At 59.1% G+C, this 21097-nt stretch overlaps 10 protein-coding genes across 10 annotated transcripts; 4 read left to right on the plus strand and 6 right to left on the minus strand.

Annotated features, from left to right (window-relative positions):
* Positions 1-1895: 1895 nt before the first annotated feature.
* LOZ57_006814 (uncharacterized protein) lies at positions 1896-2840 on the minus strand (the record flags this gene model as incomplete). The annotated part of the gene is made up of 1 exon (XM_049255829.1): positions 1896-2840. One exon carries the CDS (start codon positions 2838-2840, stop codon positions 1896-1898), a length of 945 nt encoding a protein of 314 aa, XP_049105198.1.
* A 1004-nt stretch (positions 2841-3844) lies between these two features.
* On the minus strand, positions 3845-5621 carry LOZ57_006815 (uncharacterized protein; the record flags this gene model as incomplete). Its single annotated transcript, XM_049255830.1, has 3 exons — positions 3845-4743; positions 4804-5194; positions 5265-5621. The coding sequence occupies 3 exons, from the start codon at positions 5619-5621 to the stop codon at positions 3845-3847; spliced, it is 1647 nt and encodes a 548-aa protein (XP_049105199.1).
* Positions 5622-6924: 1303 nt separating this feature from the next.
* Positions 6925-9363, plus strand: LOZ57_006816 (uncharacterized protein; the record flags this gene model as incomplete). The annotated part of the gene is made up of 1 exon (XM_049255831.1): positions 6925-9363. The coding sequence occupies one exon, from the start codon at positions 6925-6927 to the stop codon at positions 9361-9363; it is 2439 nt and encodes an 812-aa protein (XP_049105200.1).
* A 181-nt stretch (positions 9364-9544) lies between these two features.
* Positions 9545-10165, plus strand: YAE1 (Essential protein Yae1, N terminal; the record flags this gene model as incomplete). Its single annotated transcript, XM_049255832.1, has 1 exon — positions 9545-10165. One exon carries the CDS (start codon positions 9545-9547, stop codon positions 10163-10165), a length of 621 nt encoding a protein of 206 aa, XP_049105201.1.
* Positions 10166-10790: 625 nt separating this feature from the next.
* On the minus strand, positions 10791-11452 carry LOZ57_006818 (uncharacterized protein; the record flags this gene model as incomplete). Its single annotated transcript, XM_049255833.1, has 2 exons — positions 10791-11230; positions 11299-11452. The coding sequence occupies 2 exons, from the start codon at positions 11450-11452 to the stop codon at positions 10791-10793; spliced, it is 594 nt and encodes a 197-aa protein (XP_049105202.1).
* A 1317-nt stretch (positions 11453-12769) lies between these two features.
* LOZ57_006819 (uncharacterized protein) lies at positions 12770-14746 on the plus strand (the record flags this gene model as incomplete). The annotated part of the gene is made up of 1 exon (XM_049255834.1): positions 12770-14746. The coding sequence occupies one exon, from the start codon at positions 12770-12772 to the stop codon at positions 14744-14746; it is 1977 nt and encodes a 658-aa protein (XP_049105203.1).
* An 803-nt stretch (positions 14747-15549) lies between these two features.
* SCO1 (Cu-binding protein) lies at positions 15550-16545 on the plus strand (the record flags this gene model as incomplete). The annotated part of the gene is made up of 3 exons (XM_049255835.1): positions 15550-15978; positions 16034-16352; positions 16424-16545. 3 exons carry the CDS (start codon positions 15550-15552, stop codon positions 16543-16545), a joined length of 870 nt encoding a protein of 289 aa, XP_049105204.1.
* A 160-nt stretch (positions 16546-16705) lies between these two features.
* Positions 16706-17206, minus strand: LOZ57_006821 (uncharacterized protein; the record flags this gene model as incomplete). The annotated part of the gene is made up of 1 exon (XM_049255836.1): positions 16706-17206. One exon carries the CDS (start codon positions 17204-17206, stop codon positions 16706-16708), a length of 501 nt encoding a protein of 166 aa, XP_049105205.1.
* Positions 17207-18883: 1677 nt separating this feature from the next.
* Positions 18884-19813, minus strand: SSU1_2 (Plasma membrane sulfite pump involved in sulfite metabolism; the record flags this gene model as incomplete). Its single annotated transcript, XM_049255837.1, has 5 exons — positions 18884-18973; positions 19056-19126; positions 19189-19357; positions 19428-19470; positions 19551-19813. 5 exons carry the CDS (start codon positions 19811-19813, stop codon positions 18884-18886), a joined length of 636 nt encoding a protein of 211 aa, XP_049105206.1.
* An 82-nt stretch (positions 19814-19895) lies between these two features.
* Positions 19896-20473, minus strand: SSU1_3 (Plasma membrane sulfite pump involved in sulfite metabolism; the record flags this gene model as incomplete). Its single annotated transcript, XM_049255838.1, has 2 exons — positions 19896-20268; positions 20325-20473. The coding sequence occupies 2 exons, from the start codon at positions 20471-20473 to the stop codon at positions 19896-19898; spliced, it is 522 nt and encodes a 173-aa protein (XP_049105207.1).
* Positions 20474-21097: the final 624 nt, after the last annotated feature.

Here is a 21097-nt window from a genome sequence, read left to right on the forward strand (position 1 = left end):
ATTATTTTATGCTCTCCGTATCGATTTGTGGTGCTCTGACTTCGCCGTACGTACAGAGTAGTATGTATGGATGAATATACATCCATGCCGGAGCCCCCGCGTCCATTCTACACGCCACGAGCGCAGTATCAAGACTACAAGCGGACAAGACAACGTAACCCTTGTAGAGAACAAGGCTGTACCCCTGCCTGTCGAGATTGAGTTGCGCGACGAGTATTCCAGATGAGGAAATTGGAAAGGGATACCTTGAACCCAGCCACCCCAATTTTTTGCGTCGCTGTCGTGGAACAGCGTCCTTCCAGTCTCGCGGGACTCACAACTAGCGGTTTAGCTGAGATTTATTCCGACGTCCTCCGTTTGTGTAAACTCTGTGTCTAATAACCGCCTTCCCGCACGAAGGCCTACGGGCGATGACCACTGCTGTCAGACCATGTAGCTGACATGACAGAAGCCGTATAACATCTACTCCGTATAGTCATCACCTTTGGGAACCAATCGATAAGGCCGACTGCTACGGTTGATTGCAACACCGCTGCAGAAGGGAGAGGTGATTCGCCAGAGTAAATCCTGCTTTCTGTGGCGGGATTGCTCTCAAAGACGAGATCTCGCCAGCGCAGAACAATGGCAAAGGCCAAAAGACTCACCTGTGCAGCGCGCGGGCAGTTCATAGGTGCAAAAAACTCTGCAGGATACGAGCCCAAGTTCGGATCTTCGTTTCCAGAATGCCACAAGTAACTAGTGGTGCCACAATAGCTTATCGTGTCGATCGCAACTCTGAAGATCAGGGCGATGTGGAAGACCGCCACTACTGCTCGAGGCCTGATTTGTATTTTTTTGTCACAGCAAGCGAGGCCGTTCGTGATGGCGATTGCGATCCTACATTCTGTATCATGCATGTACTGTAGGCGCGAGCTATATCATACCTATCCCCGTTCATTATATGCTCGGAGATATTATTTGGTGAAATATGCCTGTACATACGAACTGGCAAGCATCATAAGCGAAAGGGGGCCGGATACTCCGCTGGAACCCGGAGGCTCAGGTCAGCCCATGGGACGATAAAGATAGGAATCAAGTCATACGCAGGCCTGTCCATTCTTACCCACACTGCCAGTCATCCACAGAGATAGCATGGGCCATGCATGACTGTAATCGAGACAGATCCAGGCCCACGGCCTCGTCTTCGTCGGATTCGCGACCGAGAGGTGTCATCGCCGCGTGGGTCGTGGGATATTCCATTGGTAGACAGACAGCCTCGGATGTACCAAAGAGGCAATGCTTGACAGACGGCAAGGCTAGGTATCGGGTTTTGATGTGTGTCACAGCGCACATACATACATTAGTTATTATCCGAATCCAAACTCTGATCAATCATACGGGCCGTTGACAACGGGCCCAACGCTTTTTTCTGTCTGCTTTAATTTGCATCCTCGGTTTAAGAAGGATAGCCCGGAGACAAGAGAAGTTTGAGACATAATGCGGGGACAGTGAAATCAAAAATAAAAATAAAACCAGCGAAATGAAGCAACAGGGGTTGCTTTAACCAGAATCCCTGCTCCGAAACGAAATGCCAAAATTTTCCAACCCGTATGCAGCTTTTCTGTATCTATGTACCATTATGATTCAGAAGAAAAAAAAAGGAGAACAAGCGAAAACAAAAAACAGATCCTGCAAACCCAACCCAACACCGTAGCTAAAGTGCATCTCAGCAAAGAATCAAAATCGTAATTCATGAATGAACCGATGGTAAAAGGGGGATTAGTCGAGAGATTGTTACATGACCTGCGCGGCACGAGTGACACTGTGCAACGAGGATAAACGCATAAAGCGTGCGGTGTCCATACACAGGTTAAGCGAAGAAGGTCGGACAAGAGTGCGAGAGGTGCGGGGGCGTGCTATAGCAGGCGAATCTGGCGAGCAGAGAGCGAGCTGGCGTTGCTGCTGAGGCGGTCCATGTACTTCCACAGCGGCGCATTCTGGCTTGGTCCTGCGTTAGCATTTCGCAGTGGACATGATCGACGAGGGGCCGTACTTACCGCTTGGGCATTGGCCGCTTGGGCCCTCGCCGCAGGGCCGGTGGCGGGCCAGCGAGAAAAGGCAGCAAATCTCGACTTGCTGGCAGGCGGTGATGGGGTCGCGGGCCGCAGAATGCCCGGTGGCGCGGCCAGCTTGCCGGCTAGCTTTGAGAGCTCGATCTCGTAGTTGCTCGAGGGGTTGGTGCCCATGAACTCCTGGCCGTTCGCGACGTAGCCGACGCAGAAGGACATGGTCTTGCCGGCGGCACTGCAGTCGTCCAGGCGGATGGTGAAGCCGAACGTGTCGAAGCCGTCCTTGCGATGGTTGCCGCAGTACTCGGCGGCCGCCTCGGAGGCGGTCTGCCAGCCGTCCAGTGAAAAGCGCACCTTGACGTGCTCCATGAAGGAGAGGCTGGCGACGGCCAGCGTGCCGGTAACGGACTTGGGGTGGGAGAGATAGACTTGCTCCACGCGCACCGGGGCATCCTGCTCGCGGCGGCTGGAGATCAGATCGAGGACACAGGTCGAGTCGTGCAACAGCAGCGGCGCTTCTCTGAGGGGGTCACAGTCGCCGGCCGTCCGTTTGACGGCTGATATGCGCGCCGCTATCAAACACGGTTCGTCGTCCTTCATGAAGTAGCACACAGACTCGAGGTGGGCCTCGAAGTGGACGGACTTGGTCGATTTGGCCTTGGGCTTCGGGAGCGTCGACTTCAGGATCTTCGCCGACATTCGCTGGACGGAGCGCGACAGCATCTTGGTGCCGGCAGCGGCGAGGTCGTCATCGCGGTAGCTGGGCAGCGGAAAGGCTCTGGAGGCAGCCATGATCCCATACTGCGCTGGGGGGAACAGGGCTGAAGGGATCGGACGGGCGCAGGCGGGCAGTCGCCTAGATTAAAAGGGCCGGGGAGGACGACGGCTGAGAGATCGATGGGGTCTGGGTCGCGTCGGATCAGGATTCGAACTGCAGGGCCAGCTCTGGCGGAAGAGGTGGTGCGGGCTGCGTATCCAGCGACGCTGGGATTATTAATAACTGCTGGAGCATCCGCCGCCGCGGCGTGACCGTATTATTATCTGTTATTTATGCTTCCCGCCCCAGCGAACAGCCATGATAAATACCCGTGCTGGAAGGGCGCGGAACGGCGTCGAAAAAGCAAAAGCGCCGCGCAGGGCATGTCCTCCGTACCGGCATATTCATGCGTTGCCAGGATGATCGTCGACAGCCCCAAGAATAGCGCGGCGCTCGCAGGGATCGGGCCCGTCAGCGGCTGGCCTCCCGCCGCATGTCTCAGCGCTGGGCTTGGGCGGCCGCGGCGATCCCTCGCCGCCAGAGGCGTACGCCAGGCGTGTCTGGGCGGCCGCTGGAGGATTGCGAGCGCCCTCCCTCGAGTCGCTTCCTCCAGCGCGAGCCGGGGCCGCTGGCCGTGCGCCGGCTTGGTGGTCTGGCGGATCCGTGGCGCGCAGTCGGCTTGGGCACACGAGCGGGCGTGGGGAGCCACACGACGATACGACGATTCGCCGCTCCAGACGATGATTTGTGTTTGGCTTTGGCTCGCAGATCACGTCCACCACGAGCCCGTCGCCGGGCGTGGGAGAGCAGCGTTGATTATTGTGCTTCGTGTTGCCATGCCCATGCCCAACCTGGTGCCAAAAACAACCAAAAAAGGTTCTGGTGTCTGCCATGAGCATGCACGGCGGAAGAGCGACCAGCCCACGCGGGCATCAACCCTGCTCGCCCCCAGAGCGGGTGCGTCCATGGGCGGATTCAGGCAGGGTGAGGCTGTCCAAAGCCAAAACACTGGAGAGGCACCCATGCGGTTTCAACCAAATTACAAATAACAAGCGTCCTCCAAGGTCTCCTCCAACTGCCCGCGAAGCTTCTTCAAGGCTTCCCGATGCTGGTTAAACCTGAGCAATGCCGCCGGATATTCGTCGTGCGACACCCACCCATCCTTGCCGCCAACGGTGACAAGCAGATCGTTCAACTCACCATAGATCGCCGCCCAACACGCAGCCTTTTCCCGGTGCCTTGAAATGTCGTCGCTAGAAAAACTAACGGGGCAAGGAATGCCGGACCCACGTTTGGCACAAAGTATGTCCCATTTCTCGCAAACTTGTATGAGCAATTCTTGAAACGGAATCGGACCATCTACGGAAGTCTGCCCGAGAAGATGGAAGATAAAAGACGTCGGGTCGTCATCGTTGCTCATGGCATCCATCGCTCGGGGAATGTCAGGGTTGAATTTCCTCGACGCCAGTTCGTAGAATTTTTTTAACCTCAGCCTCGAAAATTGTTGCTCGGCGGCTTGCTTGTCTAATTCTGTCATGCTGTCAAACTCTTTGGGCAGCTCAGGCTGCACTGCACCCCATGGATATGGGTCTTCGCAGTCAAATATCGAGGGAAATCTTGTCTGCAGGAAAAGTGGAGCAGCATAGGTCGCCTGCCAGTCAATTATCCCAGTTATCTTAGTTGGGTCATCGATGTCGATGAAAATGTTATCTGCGTGCAGATCATGATGCAATAAAACAGCCTGGGTTATATTCACGGGTGGCAAGATATGGGGCAAAAGGGTGAGGAATTGATGTAGGAGTTTGATATGTGCTTCACGAGCTCTGTCTCCTTTCGCTAGACTTGACGCGTGAAATCGAGATTGGTTGGGCACAGAGTTCCGAATACAGAGTACTTCACGTTTCGCTATGGCCGAGATGTACTCCGCCGCCGTGCTCCCTGGGATTGCGGGTTGATATCAGTAAACCTCACAGTCAAGACAGAATTCGATCAACGTACATGGGCCCCGGTCCATCTCTAGAGATTCTCGCCCATCTACCCAAAAATTTCTGTCTGTACTGGGGCCAAGCACAAACTTTTCGAGAACATCCGTTTCAGAGCCTTGATCAGGCGCCGATATTTCAAGAGGCATACCATTGGGGTATGAATCTCTATAATAGATACTGCCGTAGCCCTGTATGCCGAGACAAGAGAGCTTTGCTTCGATCGCAACCACACTCTTCACCAACCGAAATCGCTGAGCTTCGGACATATCTGGCCATACCTCGCTCAGCTGGCAGCCTTTCACTTTCTTCATTAGCATGTAGCCAGCACCGACCGCATCGGGCTGTGTGGAAGGTGGACTCCAATCAATAACTTCAGGCACCGGGATATCAAGGACGTTACGAAGCTATTGGGAGGAAGGTTCCGATTAAGATCAGCAGGGCGTTAAGGCACAAACATGGAGAAGCATAACATACAAAATCAAGTGTAGCCACTTCACTAGCAATAACATAGCCAGCCGAGCCTGCATTAGGATTTGGAATTCTGGCAAGAGTCTCCCCGCCCAGCTCTGTCTTCAACAAAAAAACTTTATTATAAAATCCTTCTGGTAGCTTTGTAATTTGAGAACAGCTATGGCCGAGGATCCGGCCGGCAGCCCTTTGGAGAGCATTGACATTGAACTCGATATATCGCCGTTTAAGCTGGAGGTCTTCATCATACAGCCAGCGACCGGAGGTGTAGTCAAACAGGCCCTGGCCGCAGGCGGTGCTCAAGCCAGCTCTGCTTCTGCACAGTGGCCGAAGAATCGATCTGGCGTTGCGCACAGGGAGCATCGCTGGCAGAGTATTTCGCCGTCCTGGCTGTGGTTGATAAGGTAGGTAGTTAGTTAACTAAACCAGAAGGGGTTTGGTGCGGCCGCAAACATCCTAGACGTTTGACAGCGATTGAAAATTTCATAAACTTATGGTAGGCATGGCCTACTGGCTGCAAGTGGGCGTCCATACATACTCCAGACCGTGGACATGGCCCAAATCAAAGAAACTAATCATGCAGCCTGACGGACCACGCACTGCGGCCGTGGCTGGGGCGGTGACGGGCAGCCTGTCCATGGAGTATAAGTACTCCATGCGGGTCCGTCTCGCCTCGTGAACTACTAACTAACTAACTACTAACTACTTCTTACTTCCTCCTCCTTGCCATGGACGGCGGCGGCGGCGTGTTCGGGGCGGTGGGCGCGGTGCTGGGCTACATCGGCGCGGAGGCGGCGACGGAGCTGTGGTTTGCGGCGCTGCTGTGGCCGCAGCGGTCGCTGGCGTTCGTGCCGGTGTCGGCGCTGCCGGCGCTGGCGCTGCTGCTGCCGATGGGCGGGCCGCTGCACAAGGCCGCGCTGGAGGCCGCGGACCGGGTGGCGGCGCACGGCCTGCTGGGGGGCGCGCGCGACGGCCGCATGCTGGGCACGCCGTTCTTCCCCTGCACGCCGTGGACGTACACGCGCGCCGGCGAGAGCCCGCCCACGGCGCGGGCGGTGCGCAACGCCCTGTGGGTCTCCGCCCTCCGCCAGCTCCCGCTGCCCGCCCTGCCCGCCCCCGCTTCCGCTTCCGCCGCGGCGGAGCTCGGCCTCCCGCCGTCCACCACCCCCGCCCACGCGCACCCCCCGCGCGCCACAGTGGCCGTGTACCACCTCGTCTTCGCCTGGGCGGCCCCGCACGACCGGGCGGGCCCCCGCCTGCCCTTCGTGGCCGAGGCCTGCGCGCGGCCCCGCGCGGCCACCTTCGGCGCCATCGTCGCCGCCGAGCTGTCGGCCGTGGCCGTGTGCGCCGCCGTACTCGCGCGTGCCCGCTCGCTCTGGGGCCTGCTGTTCCTGGCGCCGCTCGCCCTCCGCCTGCTCAGCGCCGCCTGCGCCCTGCACCGCGACCCCCTCGTGGCCCCCCCCCCCCCCCCCCCCCCCCCCCCCCCCCCCCCCCCCCCCCCGCCCCCCCCCCCCCCCCCCCCCCCCCCCCCCCCCCCCCCCGGTCGTCAGCCTGCCCCTCTGCCACTACGCCGGGTTTGGCCGCTTCTCACCAGGCTGTGCCGACCATGACTGTCACGTAACGTTATTATCCCTCTCAGTGTTGGTCTCAGGAATAGTGCCCAACGATGAACCAGAACAGCCCTCATGCAACCCCCACCAACCCGCCTGTGGGCACCAAAACACCCACCCGCATACCCATTCATCACGTCAAGCGGGATGGTGGGATCCCGCTCTCTACCTTAATGGATGTCGTCTACCCGGACGGGATGGCCATGGGGGATGGGTACAGCAGATGCTTTGCCTATCTGTACCGACTGGCCCTTGAGCTGGGCGCCATTGAGAGCGCCCCGGCGCCCCAGGGTACCCAGCCCGGAATTAGAAAGCTCGGCAATAACCGCCGCGAGATGCTGCAGGGTATGATCACTGCGAAGCAAGAGCGCTCGTTCTGGATTCTCTGGAAATGGTGGCGTGCATGCTCGTATACCTGCGTTGCCATCGATGAAGACGAGCTGTTCGGCGGCCCCGTCGACGATGACACCGATAGCGACCCAGAGGCACACTTCTACCCCCAGGTCAACAAAGTGCGCCAAAAGATTCACGAAGCCGAGGGCGTCAAGTACGAGCTGCGCTTCGACAGCGTCTATAATACAGCCCTGGCCTTCTTGTTCAATGCTGAGTTCGACAACTTTGAGATATACCGAAGCGGCGAAGATCTTGTCGCCCAACGAGAGTACGCCGCCCAAGGCGCCGCATGTCTGAATGTAGCCCTAGAATCTTTGACCGAGGGAAACCCTGCAATCCCAAGGTTCGGAGACGACCCTCTCGATCACCGGTCGGAGCTGCGTCCGAAGTCCCAGATTCCCAGGAGATGCCTTGGTCAGGATGATCTTTCGGGACTGGATCGTCGCTGTACCACTGGTTCCAGCATCGAATCTTGCCCCTGGCTGACTGAAATTGTCGGGTTTCCCTTCTACCTCTGGGACACGAAGCAGAGGAAGACTGTGGAGGCGGCGCATTTGCTAGACACATACGATTATGATATACCATATACCGCCATCAGCCATACCTGGGGCCGATGGCGGGAAAGGAGCAAGCCAGGCGTGAACATGAAACCCAACGTACCCTGGCTCGTTCCGCAGAACACGCTGTTCGATGTCAACACCTTGCCCGATATTCTGGCCCAAGTGCCGACTGATACGCCATACATCTGGTTCGATCTGGTGTGCATTCCCCAGGAAGACTGTGGCGAGATTCTCGACCCGCAGCTCAGAAAGACCCTGGTAACTGAGATTGCCAGCCAGGCCGCTATATTCAAGGGTGCTAAACATGCTATCGCGTGGTGGAATACTGAAATATCGCCCGACACTTGGGATGGCATGCGCAGCGCGATCCGCTGGATGTCTTCGGTCTACCTCAATCTGGAGTTCGGTAATGAGCGGCCAGTCAAAGTACCGCGCGGCGACGGCGTGGATGCACCAGCGACTGGTATGTTCTCTTCGAAAGAGAAGAAGACGATGCCCTGGTTCAGCTCCTTATGGACGCTACAGGAGGTCTGCCTGCGGCCTGACATCTGGCTCTGCACCAAGAACTGGGACCTTCTGACGGTGGGCGAGGGAACACTGGTCGCTTTCAACACTGTCGTCGCCCTCACCAAAAGGGTTATTGATATCGTCGTCGATGGGGCGGGTGACGCAACTGTGCCGGCGCAATATCTACCCGCAAAATGGGAAGGCCACTATCACCACGGATTCCTGGAGCTGGTCGAGCTTCTGAACCGAACAGGCATGGACGATCTGCACCGGCTCAAGCGGGAGCATATTCTGTTCCTCGCGACCAGTCGGCACTGTAGCCACAGCCGGGCGCAGGCTATCATGTCGGTGCTGGGTATGAAGGCGTGGTATGACCCCGACGCACGCGAACAACGGCAACCAGGCAAGCCGGGATTCGTATTTGACCAGTATCCGCTGTGCTTTGTTGAAGAAGTGGCCACCAATCTGCAGTCCGCGTTCTTCACGGCGGTGCTGACCGACCCGCCGGTCACGCAACACGACCAGGCGCGAGGAACCATGCTGCCGTTTCGGGCCAACATGGACGAGCAGAAGATTCTCGCCGTGCCACACTTGGAGGCGACCGATCACCCGTCAGTCGCAACGTGGAGGATCCGTGGCGATGGGACGGTGCTCCTGGAGGATGTCGAGATCCTCTTCTCGTCGGAGTCCAGCGACGCCGGGTTCCCATACCTGAAGTGTTTCTTCCAGCTGAGCGTAGACGTGCCACGGCCGATTGTGAAAAGAGAACGCCTGCAGCCGCAGGGGGAGATGCACCACGGCAGTCTGAAGCGATGGATCAAGGAGATTATCCCCGAGATATATGGGGCGGGTCTGTACTATGCGGTTCATCTGCGGATCAGGAAGGGCGGATGGGACGGGCTGCTGTTGAAGAGTACCGGTCAGAGCCCGCCGCGGATGTTCAAGATCGGGAACGTGCATGCCCTGACGCTGCTGGAGGGCAAGGAGTATCTGCCGCGATGTCCGGTGCAGGCTGTGAACTGGATCGTGCTGTGACGCCGGATCCTTCGTTCGACTGAGTACAAGGTGGCGTGGTGATATAACTATAGCGCGAAATAGTTTGCTAGTACGGAGTAGATAGACTAATTAATTCCTTAGCTACCTACGGGCTAACTAATTAACTAACCTCCAATTCTTATCACCCTCTTCACCCTCCGCTCTCTTGACACGACACCACATGACTCCCAGCTCGATAGACACCGCTCTCTCCGGCGACATGCAGGCCTCCGCGGCGGCCTCGCCCTCGACCGCCGTCAGCTCGCCCGCGCACTCGGACGGTCCCCCGCGCGGCCTCGACGACATCTTCGGCTCCTCGCCCACGCACACACCCGGCGCGTCGCCCTCCGACGCCGCCCCTGCGCCCGGCTCCCTCGCCGAACCCTCCGATGTGCCCTCGCTGCGGCGCCAGCATGTCACGGCGGGGTATCGCGACGGCATCGCGGTGGCCAAGACCGACCATGTGCAGCGAGGCTTCGACACGGGCTTCCCCATCGGCGCGCAGCTGGGCGTGAGGGCGGGCGTGGTGCTGGGCGTCTTGGAGGGTTTGGTCAATTGTGCTCCCCAGGAGAAGATCATGCCGGGCGACGACGCTGCCATCGAGGGCCTGTCGGATGTGCGTGGCTTATATGAGCGTGCGAGAAAGGAGTTGACGGTCCGCGGGGTGTTTGGGGGTGCGGTGGAAGAGGCGGATGTGGGGAAGCAGGGAGAGGAGCCCCATACGGCGGTTGAGAAGGCAGGTGAAGCGGTGGTCTCGAAGTGGGAGGGTGTGATTCTGGGACTTGTCGAAAGAGCCAGCTGATCAGAAAGCTCGACTTAAGGGGCCTACAAATAGCTCCTCCATTCGCACACAACCTTTGACTGTGGGCAGTCTCCAGTTCAAACCCTCCGGCAGTGACGGGTGTTGTCTGAAAAGCTTCCCTTAGGTCCTGCCCTACCACGGCTTGTGTCATTCTTCGCAATCAACCATTGATCCGATGTCCAAGGAGTGCTGTTTGCGATCACTAATGAATGTCCACACATGGCCACTACTGTAAGTGGTAACATTTTTCCATGCAGAATATTATTTGCATCAAACTGTAGAAGCTAATTCCTGTTTGTATGTTTAATCTGTTGGCAGCGAGGGGTCATACAACAATTAAGAAACACGTTGATTCTTTTTAAAAATCCCAATTTTCTAGTTATTTCGAAGACTGCGGACTGTTAATGGAGTCCGGCAAGGCTAACAAAAGGAAAAGAAAAGTAGCATTTTCCAGCTCGGGAGTTACGGTCTATGGAATTGAATTCATGAATATCAACATTTTACCCATATCCAGGAGAGTATACTGCGAAACTTGATGAGGTCTAAGGAAACTGGAGGTGCCAGGCCACATCCAGGTTAAATACATAAGAACGGGTGCGTTAGACTTATAAATAGAACTTGAAACTCAGGGGCGTATGAAGGGCTCATCCAAGGTTGCTGGAACTATAGGTTCATCTCCGGTCAAGCCCTTCGCCTTTAGACGTTCTGCGCGTCGTTCCAGATAGGCACGGTATGATTCTTTCGGGATAGTCTTGTCGTCGTCCTCCCAGAGGTTGTATTGGACCTGGTGCCAGACCTCCAGCTGCTCGATGAAGTTCGGATTCGGCTTGACGATCTTGCGCTTCAGCTTCAGGTCGGCGAGGATGTCCTGGTGGGTCCTCTGGTACTTGCGCATGAGGTAGGCGGTCACGAGGGTCGGGGCGCGAGAACGGCCTCTCTGGCAGTGGACGAGAGCGATGTGTTGGGTGGGAGATGTCTCGGTACTGCCTTCGTGGGTCGGGCTGGACGAAGGAGACAGGAACTTGTCCAGGAAGTTGCAGAAGTCATCGGCGAACTTGATCAAGTCTTGGGTGGAGCTGTCGAGACACTCGATGTACATATGGCGCTCGGGAGTGACGTGCCTCAGGAGTTACTTCTCCAGAGCGCGAGGCGGCCGTCGGAGAGCGAGACGACGACGCTGATGCGGTTGTCGCTCAGGTTGTGTTCTTTGTAGGTGTCGAGGACATCGGCGATGAACAGGTTGGGCTCGATCTGGGACACGGGCGGGGGGATGTAGTGGCGGCTCATGGTGAGAAGGTAGCTAACTAGGTAAATGAACGAGGTGGGCTGGGGGGAAGAGAAGTGCTTTATAGCCACGCGGGCGGCAGCCTACGGTGGCGGGGGACGGCATCCCAGAACATAGTCAAGCTGCATGTCGGTAGGCAGGCCAACGTAGACGAGCGATGACGGACTGCGACGGCTTCTGGAGTCCTCATCCATCCATACATACGGAGTAGTTAGAATAATATCCCAGGAAACTCAGTTGGCGCCGGCCAAGCAGCGGCCTAGCGACCAGCCCGTTAGCACGCCGCCCGCTAAATAAGTTGCAGCCGCGCAGGCGAGGCTGGGTTAGCGGCGGTGGAGTTTGCTTCCCCCGGCGCGGCGTACCTCGCCCCCAGCCCGCCCAACCACCGGCGATTCGACCAGCCACCGCCGTTGCGCCAACCGTCGCTGAGGGATGCGCTGGCTCTTGTCTTTGTCTTTACTCTGTATCTCTTCTCTGTGTCTTGTCTTGTCTTTCTGTATCTCTTGTCTTTCTGTATCTCTTCTCTGTCTCTTTCACTCTCTTAGTCTTCTCTCTCTCTCTCCCTCAATTGCCAGCTCCCTCCGCTCTGTGACTCGCCTGCTCTGTGACCTCTCCTCTATCCTCTCCTCCTCTCTTCCTCTCCTTTCTACTCCGTACCTCTCCTCTCCTCCTCTCCTCCTCTCCTCTCCTCCTCTCCTAATCTCCTCTCCTAATCTCCTACCCATCCCCTCCTCCCTCCCGCTACGCGCTGCCCATCCACCGTGTCCCGCCCACCCGCCCGGCAGCGCCCTGACGAGCCCCACGACCCTGACGACCCAGCGACGATTACGCCCAACACGCCGTCCCAGCACCCGCACCGCCGCCACTGCTCACTGCCTGCTGCTTCTCTGTCTTCTGCTGCTCCCACTCTTTTTTCTCCTCCTCCTCCTCCGCCGCCGCCCCAGTCCCCGGCCTCCTCCTCGCATGCCCCGTCGCGCATCGCCCGCCCTCCAAGACACCTGAGACGACGCGTGCAGTCGGTGTCGCGCTCGCTCGACACCCCATCGCTGCCAGACGACATTCCGGCTGCTGCCGCGGCCGTGCGATTCGACGACCCTCCGCGATCCCCGCGTCGTGCGCCCAATCCCGCCCAGCCTCCCCGCACCGAGCCCGACTCCTCCGCGACCTCCGCCTCCAATCCGCCCCCAGCCGACTCGGCCTGGCCGACCCGCCGCACCTACGTGTCGCCTCGCACCGCCTCCGCCATTCTCTGGGTCCTGGAAGAAGCCATTCGCAAGCCCTACCCCTTCTCGCCCGTGCGCAGCGAGATCAACGCGTCCATGTCCGAGCTCACCGCGGAGGGCCTGCCCTCGGCGAGCCACAGTCGACAACAGCAGCAGCAACAACAACAACAACAACACAATGGCGGAACTCACCGGCCCTCGCAGCCGCCCGCACCTCCCAACCCGGCCCAGAGCGGCGTGCGAACCCCAACCGACATCATGAGGCAGCGACGGGACCGCGAAGCGAGGAAAAGGGCCGAACAAGAGGCGCGGGAGCGCGAGCAGCAGGAGATGGACCGCATCAAGAAACAACAGGACCAGGAACAGCGGAAAGCTGACCGCCTGGCCCAAGAGGAGCGTCGAAAGCCAGTCGCCGCCGACCCTCAGATCCCCCCGACAAGACGACCAGGCGCCGCATCCGCGTCTCGCCCGCCAGATGTGCCACTGCCACAGAACCCTAGCGCTGCAGACCACCCCCCGGCGGCCCGCCCTCCCCCAGAAGCCCATTCGTCACGACGGGCGGGCGATGGCCCTGTGCCCGAGCAGCCAGCCAGGCAACGTGCTCCCGGAGCCTCGTCTCATCAGCCCCGACCTTCGCAAGCTAGGGGACCCGATAATCCTGCCCAAAACCCGCCCACTGCGCAGGCACCGAAAACTCAGTCCGGCCAAGCTGCTGGTGGCAGTGGTTCGCAAGCCCAAGGCCAGTCACGGAGATCATTTCCACACGCATTCGAGAGGTGGGAGATGCTTTCGTCACACTGGGAAGGACTGACGAGCTACTGGATCCGCCGCCTAGAGCAGAACAATGAGGACCTGAGCAAGGACCCCCTCAGCCAGCAGATGTCGCGCCAGATTACCGATCTCTCTGCGGCGGGCGCCAATCTCTTTCATGCCGTGGTGGAACTGCAGCGCTTACGGGCGTCGTCGGAGCGGAAATTCCAACGGTGGTTTTTCGACACGCGCGCCGAGCAAGAACGGTTTCGCGAGCTCCAAGCAGAGCTGCACAGGCAGCTAGAAACCGAACGCCTGGGCCGCGACGAGGCAATTTCAACGGCGAAACAAGCCGAGGTCGATAAAGCTAAAGCTGAGGAGCTGGTCCGGGAAATGCGCCGAGAGCTGCAGATCTCTCGCGACGAAGCTCGGCGTGCATGGGAAGAGCTGGGCCGCCGAGAACATGAAGAGCGCGAGCGCACCATGTCGCTCCGAAACGGAGAGCCCACCGTGGTCGGCGGAGTGCAGGTCGTGCCCATGGTCCAAGCGTACCCGGGCCGGCACACCAGCTCCAATCGACCTCAGACCCGAGAAGGACCGTACCCCGGGGGCCCTGGCGCGACTTTTATGGGCGGCTATTCTCGTCGTGATGAGCAGAGCGACCAATATTCGTACGATAGTCAAGTCTCCACTCCTAGAGCCGGCGACCAGTTCTCTGAATCAACAAGCCGAGACCAGTCTCGAACTCGCGCTGCGAACCCGATGGTTCCTCTCCTGGAAGCCCCCCCATCTTCTGCCCCTGCCACGACCAATGCTCTGGTGTTGAGCTCCAAGGCACCCGCGGCCCAAGGCGCCGCCAGTGGATTCTACCAGCATGATAGTGCCGCATTGCACAAGCTCCCGACCTCCGGCACCTCTGGTCCCGAAGGCTCCCATGTCCCAACCAGTGAAGCCGGCGCCAGCGAAGCCTCGGAAGAATATGAGCCCCGAATGAACCACCCGGACTTCCCTGGCCGCCAGCTGTCCTACCCCCGCACAGTCTCAGACGACAGCGATGACTACGAGAACCAAGAAATAGAGCAAGATGACGCCGAAGCGCAGCAGTATGACCAGCGGTACCCGCCCGGCTCCTCCGCGGAGGAAGGCCACGACGGATATAGACCGGGGCCGGTAGATTACAGCGGGTCCGGCTGGGGACCAACGTGGGAGTCGATGGCGCCACGACACCGCCATCCCACGCGACTGAGCGACGTCATCGAGGAAGACGAGCGCAGTCGAACCAGCCCCAGCCGAGCGAGCCAGGCGAGTCGTGGGATGCCATGAATAGAACTTAGACGCGGCCATCTGCCCAAGACACGATTGGGCTGTTTTTCGACGCGCGGATGTTGCATAGAAAAGAGTCTAGAGCGGTGATGCTGTTTAGTTGATACCTTTAAATCTCTGATGTTGAGCCAACGGCCTCTATCTGCTGAACGATACTGATCCTAATTTGTTTAATAGAGCTGCGATTCTACATTTCTTTCCTATTCTGTTAGATTTCGCCTCGGTAGTGCTTGTTTTCTGTTTTTTATAATTGTCTTCTTCTGCGTTGTTTACCCTGGATCTTTGTTTTATTTCTCCCTTTGATAGTAAATTCGAGCAGACTCCTAACCTCCCTCCTCCGACCCTCTTCTTCGATGGACTCTCATGTTTTATTTGCTTTTTTTTTTCTTTTGACTTTCTACGGGTGAGTATCTTGGTCAGACGACTCGCGTGAGCGGTGGTCTGGGTCTTGATGAAAAGTTTGGTGTCTTCACTTCTTGGTGCGTTGGTTTCTGGCTAGCCCTTTTACTCTTTTGGTGGCATAGCGGATGTACCCTTTGTTTTTTTGATTCTTGGTTTTTCGTGTAATGGTTGGTAGTTGGTAGAATGAATACGAAAAGATGAAGTACGGAGTACAAATGCTGCAAACAGAGCGTTACATAATACAAAACTGACTAAGCATATCAGTGCTTAGTAATGGCCTTACCAACTAAACTTGCAAGGTTTGATTGGCTGAACTCCAAGAAAACATCTTGCGAAGAGAAGAGGTCAAGAAAAGGCAGACCACCAGCAAAACAGAACAATCGCGCTCAGAGTGCATTGCCATGGCGTCCTCGGTGCCGGCAGCAATCTCGCAGTCCCTACGGCAGGCCTTCCGGCTGTCGCGAACGCCCTCGGCGGCAATGTCCCTGGTTGGGCGGACGGCGGTCCGCAGCTCGCTCACATCACGGCAGCAGGTCACGGGAGGCGGGCGGGGGTTTGCGAGCAGCGGGGCGGCGCGGGCGAAGACGATCGAGCAGCTGAAGGCGCGGTCGTCGACGGGCCCGTTCTCGTGGAAGGCGGCGGGGCTGTTCGTGGTGACGGGCGGCGGGATGATCGTGTACTTCACGTACGAGAAGGCGCGGCTGGAGCGCGAGCGCGTGGTGGCGATGAGCAAGGGCGTGGGCAAGCCCAAGGTGGGCGGGCCGTTTGTGCTGACGGACCTGGACGGGCGCGAGTTCACGGAGGCGCAGCTGCGGGGGAAATACAATTTTGTGGGTATTCTGGGAAGGGTGATATGACATGATATGGGCTGATTTGGGGGGATAGGTGTACTTCGGGTTCACGCACTGCCCGGACATCTGCCCGGACGAGCTGGACAAGATGGCGGAGATCATCGAGCTGGTCAACGGGGCGGGCGGGACGGTGCTGCGGCCGATCTTCGTGACGTGCGACCCGGCGCGCGACACGCCGGAGGTGCTGCGGGCGTACCTGCGCGAGTTCCACGCGGGGATTCTGGGACTGACGGGCACGTACGCGCAGGTGAAGCACATGTGCAAGCAGTACCGCGTGTACTTCAGCACGCCGGAGAACATCACGCCGGGCGAGGACTACCTGGTGGACCATAGCATCTACTTCTACCTGATGGGTGAGTGAAAGAAAGAGAGAAGAGAAAAAGACGCTTTTGTTGGAAGGACTAGCTAACGTGACCACCGGCAGACCCCGAGGGCGACTTCGTGGAGTGCATCGGGCGGCAGGACTCGGCGGCGCGGGCGGCCAGCGTGATCCGCGAGCACATCAAGGACTGGCAGCGGCAGGGCAAGGCGCTGGACACGCGCTGAGGCGGGGGGGGAGTGTGGGCAGAGGTGTTTTTTGTTCTCCGCTCCAACGGGTTCTTTGTATGGGACGGCGTTGGGCGTTGGTGGGTGCGATGTGTACAATAAATAATAACAACAGATAGAATCACGCTCATCTCGGTCGTATGTATCCTGGTTAATTCCCTCAGTGGGCACTGTCGGCAGACGGGTTGCCATCCGCGTCGGTATCCCTATTTGCCCGCCACTCACCCTCCCCGGGCGGATCGCCGACAAACTCCTCGCGCTTCCACACCTCGAGGCGGCGCTTGCAGTCGTCGAGCAGCTCCTGGCCGGCACGCCAGGCGGGGCCGCGGTGCGGGGCGCTGAGGGCGATGACGATGGACTCCTCGCCGACGGGCACGGGGCCCAGGCGGTGGGCGATGCTGACGGCGCAGAGGCCGTGCTTGTCGACGGCGGCGCGCGCGAGGGCAGCCAGCGTGCGCAGGGCCAGCGGGCCGTAGCTCTCGTAGGCCAGACGCGCGACGGGGCGGCCGTCGCAGGAGTCGCGCGTGGTGCCGGCGAACAGGACGTTGGCTCCGGCGGCGGGCGAGCGAGTGTGGGCCAGCTGGGCGGCGGGCTGCAGCGGCTGCGGCGTCAGCTCGAGCGTGATGTGCTCGGCGGGGAGATGCAGGCGGAGGGGAGTCATCGAGAGGAGTAGTATAGCAGTGATGTAGTTGTTGTTGGTGGGAGTAGGTATCAGTTGGTTCGTTACTTACTTACTTACTGGTGATGCTTTTGTCTGTTGGCTCCCCGCCTCCCCGCCATCAGCCCGTGAGTTAACTACCCAAGTTAATGCCGCACTCGCTCGCGTGCCTGCGCGATTATTCCATTCCCCGTGGGGAAACGCGGAGAGAAGAGGAGAAAGAAAGAAAGAAAGAAAGAAAGAAAGATAAAGAGACAGAGAGCGAGATGGAGAGACGGAGACATGATAAATAGCGGCTGTCTGCCCGGAGACACAGGCTCATCATCAGACTGACTACCATTGCTTATCTACCACTACATACTACACTACTCAGTACTCCACGATGAAGCTCTCGCTCGCTCTCCTGCTGGCCACGCTGGCCGCCACAGCCACCGCCAAAGTCGTCGGCTCGACCGAGAACTTCCCGCGCGTGCGTCAACACTGCTCTGTCGCTCAATACCTCGTCACTGACTGACTGACTGACTGGCTTCGACAGTTCCCCGACGACCCCATGATCTACACGGGCCCGCGCCGCAAGTGCATTGGCCCGTTCGCGCCCCCCAGCGGCGAGTGCGGCGAGGGCGTGAGTGTCCTTCTCTTCTTCTCTTCTTCTTCTTCTCTTCTTCTTCTTCTCTTCTTCTCTTCTCCTCTTCTCCTCTTCTCCTCGTCTCCTCGTCTCCTACTTCCTACTAACGAACCCCCCAGGTCAACGGCTCCGTGATCTTCAAAAAAGACGGCTAGGCCCTGCGTGCGGCGGGCTGACGACACGACCGGGTGAAACGCGACGGAGACAGAGACAGAGACAGAGACACAGCGAGGGCGGCGAGGCTGTGCGGCCGCGAGGAGTCGGTGTGGGTGGGTGCTGCGTCGCCGGACGGGAGGATAGTTAACTACTGTTAATTACTTGGCTCTATCACGATTCATGAAGACCTAAAATACACCATAGTTCCCCATCTCCTCAAATCAACGTGCATGCAGCCGTCACCGCCACTGCTGCTCTGGCAAGCTCGCCGCGTCTCCCAAGCGAGATCTGCCCGGCGCGCGGCCAATCACGCCGCCCTCACGGCCCGTCGCCAGGGATGCCGCCCCGGCGCGACCTCACCGCCTGCTGGAACGGCGGCCGTCGCGGGCGGTCATAAGTAGGCAGTCTCGCACTCAGACGGAGTAGTATGTAGGGTTACGAGCTACTCCGTCGTTAGTAGGTATCTAGTTAAACAACTAGCTAGTGGTTCGGTGGAGCAATCACGCAATCGCCCAACACCCGCCGCCCTCAAAACCCCCCGCCTGCCCCCCGTCTGCTCGTTTCTTCACTCTTCTACTTGACATTGATTACCATTAATCACTTTTTATGTTCGCTGCTACAGACTAAAAGATCTATCCATGGCTAATGACTAGGCAAAACACGGGCGAGCACTGCTCCCGCGGGGCTGTTGAAGAACAAAACAATCAAAAAACGCTAGGAAAATGTGTATACATATATATATTTATATGCTGCCGCACGCAAAATGACACAAGAGATTTTGGTCCGAGAGGAGATGGCAGGCAAGAAAAGAGTAAAGAAAGATGCAAGATGCAAGGAAATGCCGGAGCTGGAACGACGATCATTAGGATGGTGGTGGTGGTGATGGAACGAAGAATGAACTATAGCTTGAATAGCTCCTTGGTGATGGACTTCCAGATGGTGAAACAGAACACCATCAGCCACAGCAGCGTCACACAGACCGACAGGATCTACCGCCCGCCAGTCAGCAGCTGCACACGTCGCACAGCATGAACGCGAGGGGTCAGGGGAGCGGAGCGGAACGTGGCTTACCGTGCCGATGATCTTGAACACCACCGAGTCGAACTCCTGCCCGAACAGCAGACACGCCGTCGTGAACACGCCTGCCGATCATCTGCGTCAGTGCGGCCCCAAGAAAGAAAAGATAAAAGGGATCCAATCCTACCGATCGGGAAAGTAAACGCCCACCAGCCCAGGTTGAACGGGAACGGCCCGCGCGCGAAGGATGCCGCCGCAAACCACAGCCAGACGAGCCCGAATCCCCACATGATCAGGGCCACAAACACGCCGACCGAGTAGAAGATCTCGCCCGACAGCTGCGACAGGACGCCGGTCTACAAAAAGGAGTCAAGCGAGTCAGCAGGGACGCATTAGATGATGACAGATGAGTCGGGCAGCACTCACAGCAGGGAACACCCGGCGAGCGACGATGCCTAGCTGCATGATCCTGCGAAACGACGTTAGTTCGGCGATCGCACGCTTGACGAGGCTTGACACGACGTCGACGTCGACGGGGAGCACACGTACCCGAAACCACCCTGGCCGAGCGGGCCGACGGGCAGCAGCGTGCTGACGATGACGGCGGACGGCACGATCTTGTGCAGGGCGAGGCGCTGGAAGTAGATGACGATGATGACCATGGCGAAGGGCACGGCCGAGCCCCACATGATATAGCAGACGACGACGGTGATGAGGGCGTGCTGGTCGTTGGTCAGGGCGTTGGCGACGACGCCGCCGGACGCGGCCGCGACGACGGGCGCGACGATGGGCAGCAGCCAGGCGGCGGTCATGGTCTCGAGCTTGGCGGGGTGGACGGTGGTTCTACATGGATGGATTCAGTGATGATGGCTCTGCGGGCGCGACGCGGACGACCTACAAGACGAAAGGCACGTAGTAGCAGGTGAAGACGGAGACGGCGGCGTCAATCCACCACAGCACCCAGGCGACGGTGGCGACCCACGGCCCCCAGCGCGGCAGCAGCATGAAGATGGTGCAGTTGATGATGGTGGCGAAGCCCATGGGAAAGGTGCCGAGCAGCATGGAGTGGGCGGGGTGGCGCAGCATGGCCTTGAACTTGTCGGGCCAGATGGCGTAGCGCAGCACGGAGATGACGAGGAAGAGCGTGAAGAGGGCGACGTTGAGCACGAAGATGGCCAGGGCGATGTAGCGCAGGCCGGGGAACTGGTAGGGCAGGCGGTCGAGCAGGATGGCGGTGATGCCGGTGCCCATGGTGGCGGCGAACCATCTGGCGAGTCAGTATGATGCGAGGAGAAAGACAGAGAGAGAGAGAGAGAGAGATACCCCGGGTGGAAGTTGGCGATGGCAATCCAGTCATCGCGACGGCGCGGGCGCTTCTCGCTGGCGAAGAGGTCGTCGGCGGTGGCGGCGTCGGCCAGCGGGCGGGCCTTGCCGGCGGAAGCGGCGGACGACGAGGCGGAGGCGGAAGACATGGTGACGAGCAGCAGAAAAGAGTGACTGAGGCGAGCCTGCTCGGGAGGGAAGGGGAGAGAAGAGACCAGCAGCGAGGAGAAGAGACCAGACCAGCGGAGAGAAGAAAACAGAAAAAGAGAGCGAGAGAAGAGCAGAGTCTGCAGCGATGACTATTAAATGAAACACCGCGCGCGGCAGGGATGCAGGGCCGTGCAATCTTGTTCGTGGTGGCTCGCTCGCTTCGCCGGCGCTGCCGCAGCGCAGCTCTCGCCCGAGTCAGCCAAGCCGGCTCGTCGTCAGCGCCCGTGGTTGGCCCGCCGGCCCTGCGTATTGCCGTTCTGGCGAGTGACCTGGGCTCGCTAACGATCTGCCCGTCCGCTGCGGTACCACTCCCGCGCTGTCTTTTTGGCCCTGCCTAACCCCTCGGCCCTAGCCTCACACCCTCTCCCTTAACCCTCCCTAACCCTCCCTAACCCTCCTTAACCCTCCTTAACGCCTCTCTTAACGCCTCCCCTGACCCCCCCCCCCCCCCCCCCCCCCCCCCCCCCCCCCCCCCCCCCCCCCCCCCCCCCCCCCCCCCCCCCCCCCACCCCCCCCCCCCCCCCCCCCCCCCCCCCCCCCCCCCCCCCCCCCCCCCCCCCCCC

This window comes from Ophidiomyces ophidiicola (genome assembly GCF_022830035.1).
Source record: "Ophidiomyces ophidiicola strain CBS 122913 chromosome Unknown scaffold_58, whole genome shotgun sequence".
NCBI classification, from domain to species: Eukaryota; Fungi; Ascomycota; class Eurotiomycetes; order Onygenales; family Onygenaceae; genus Ophidiomyces; species Ophidiomyces ophidiicola.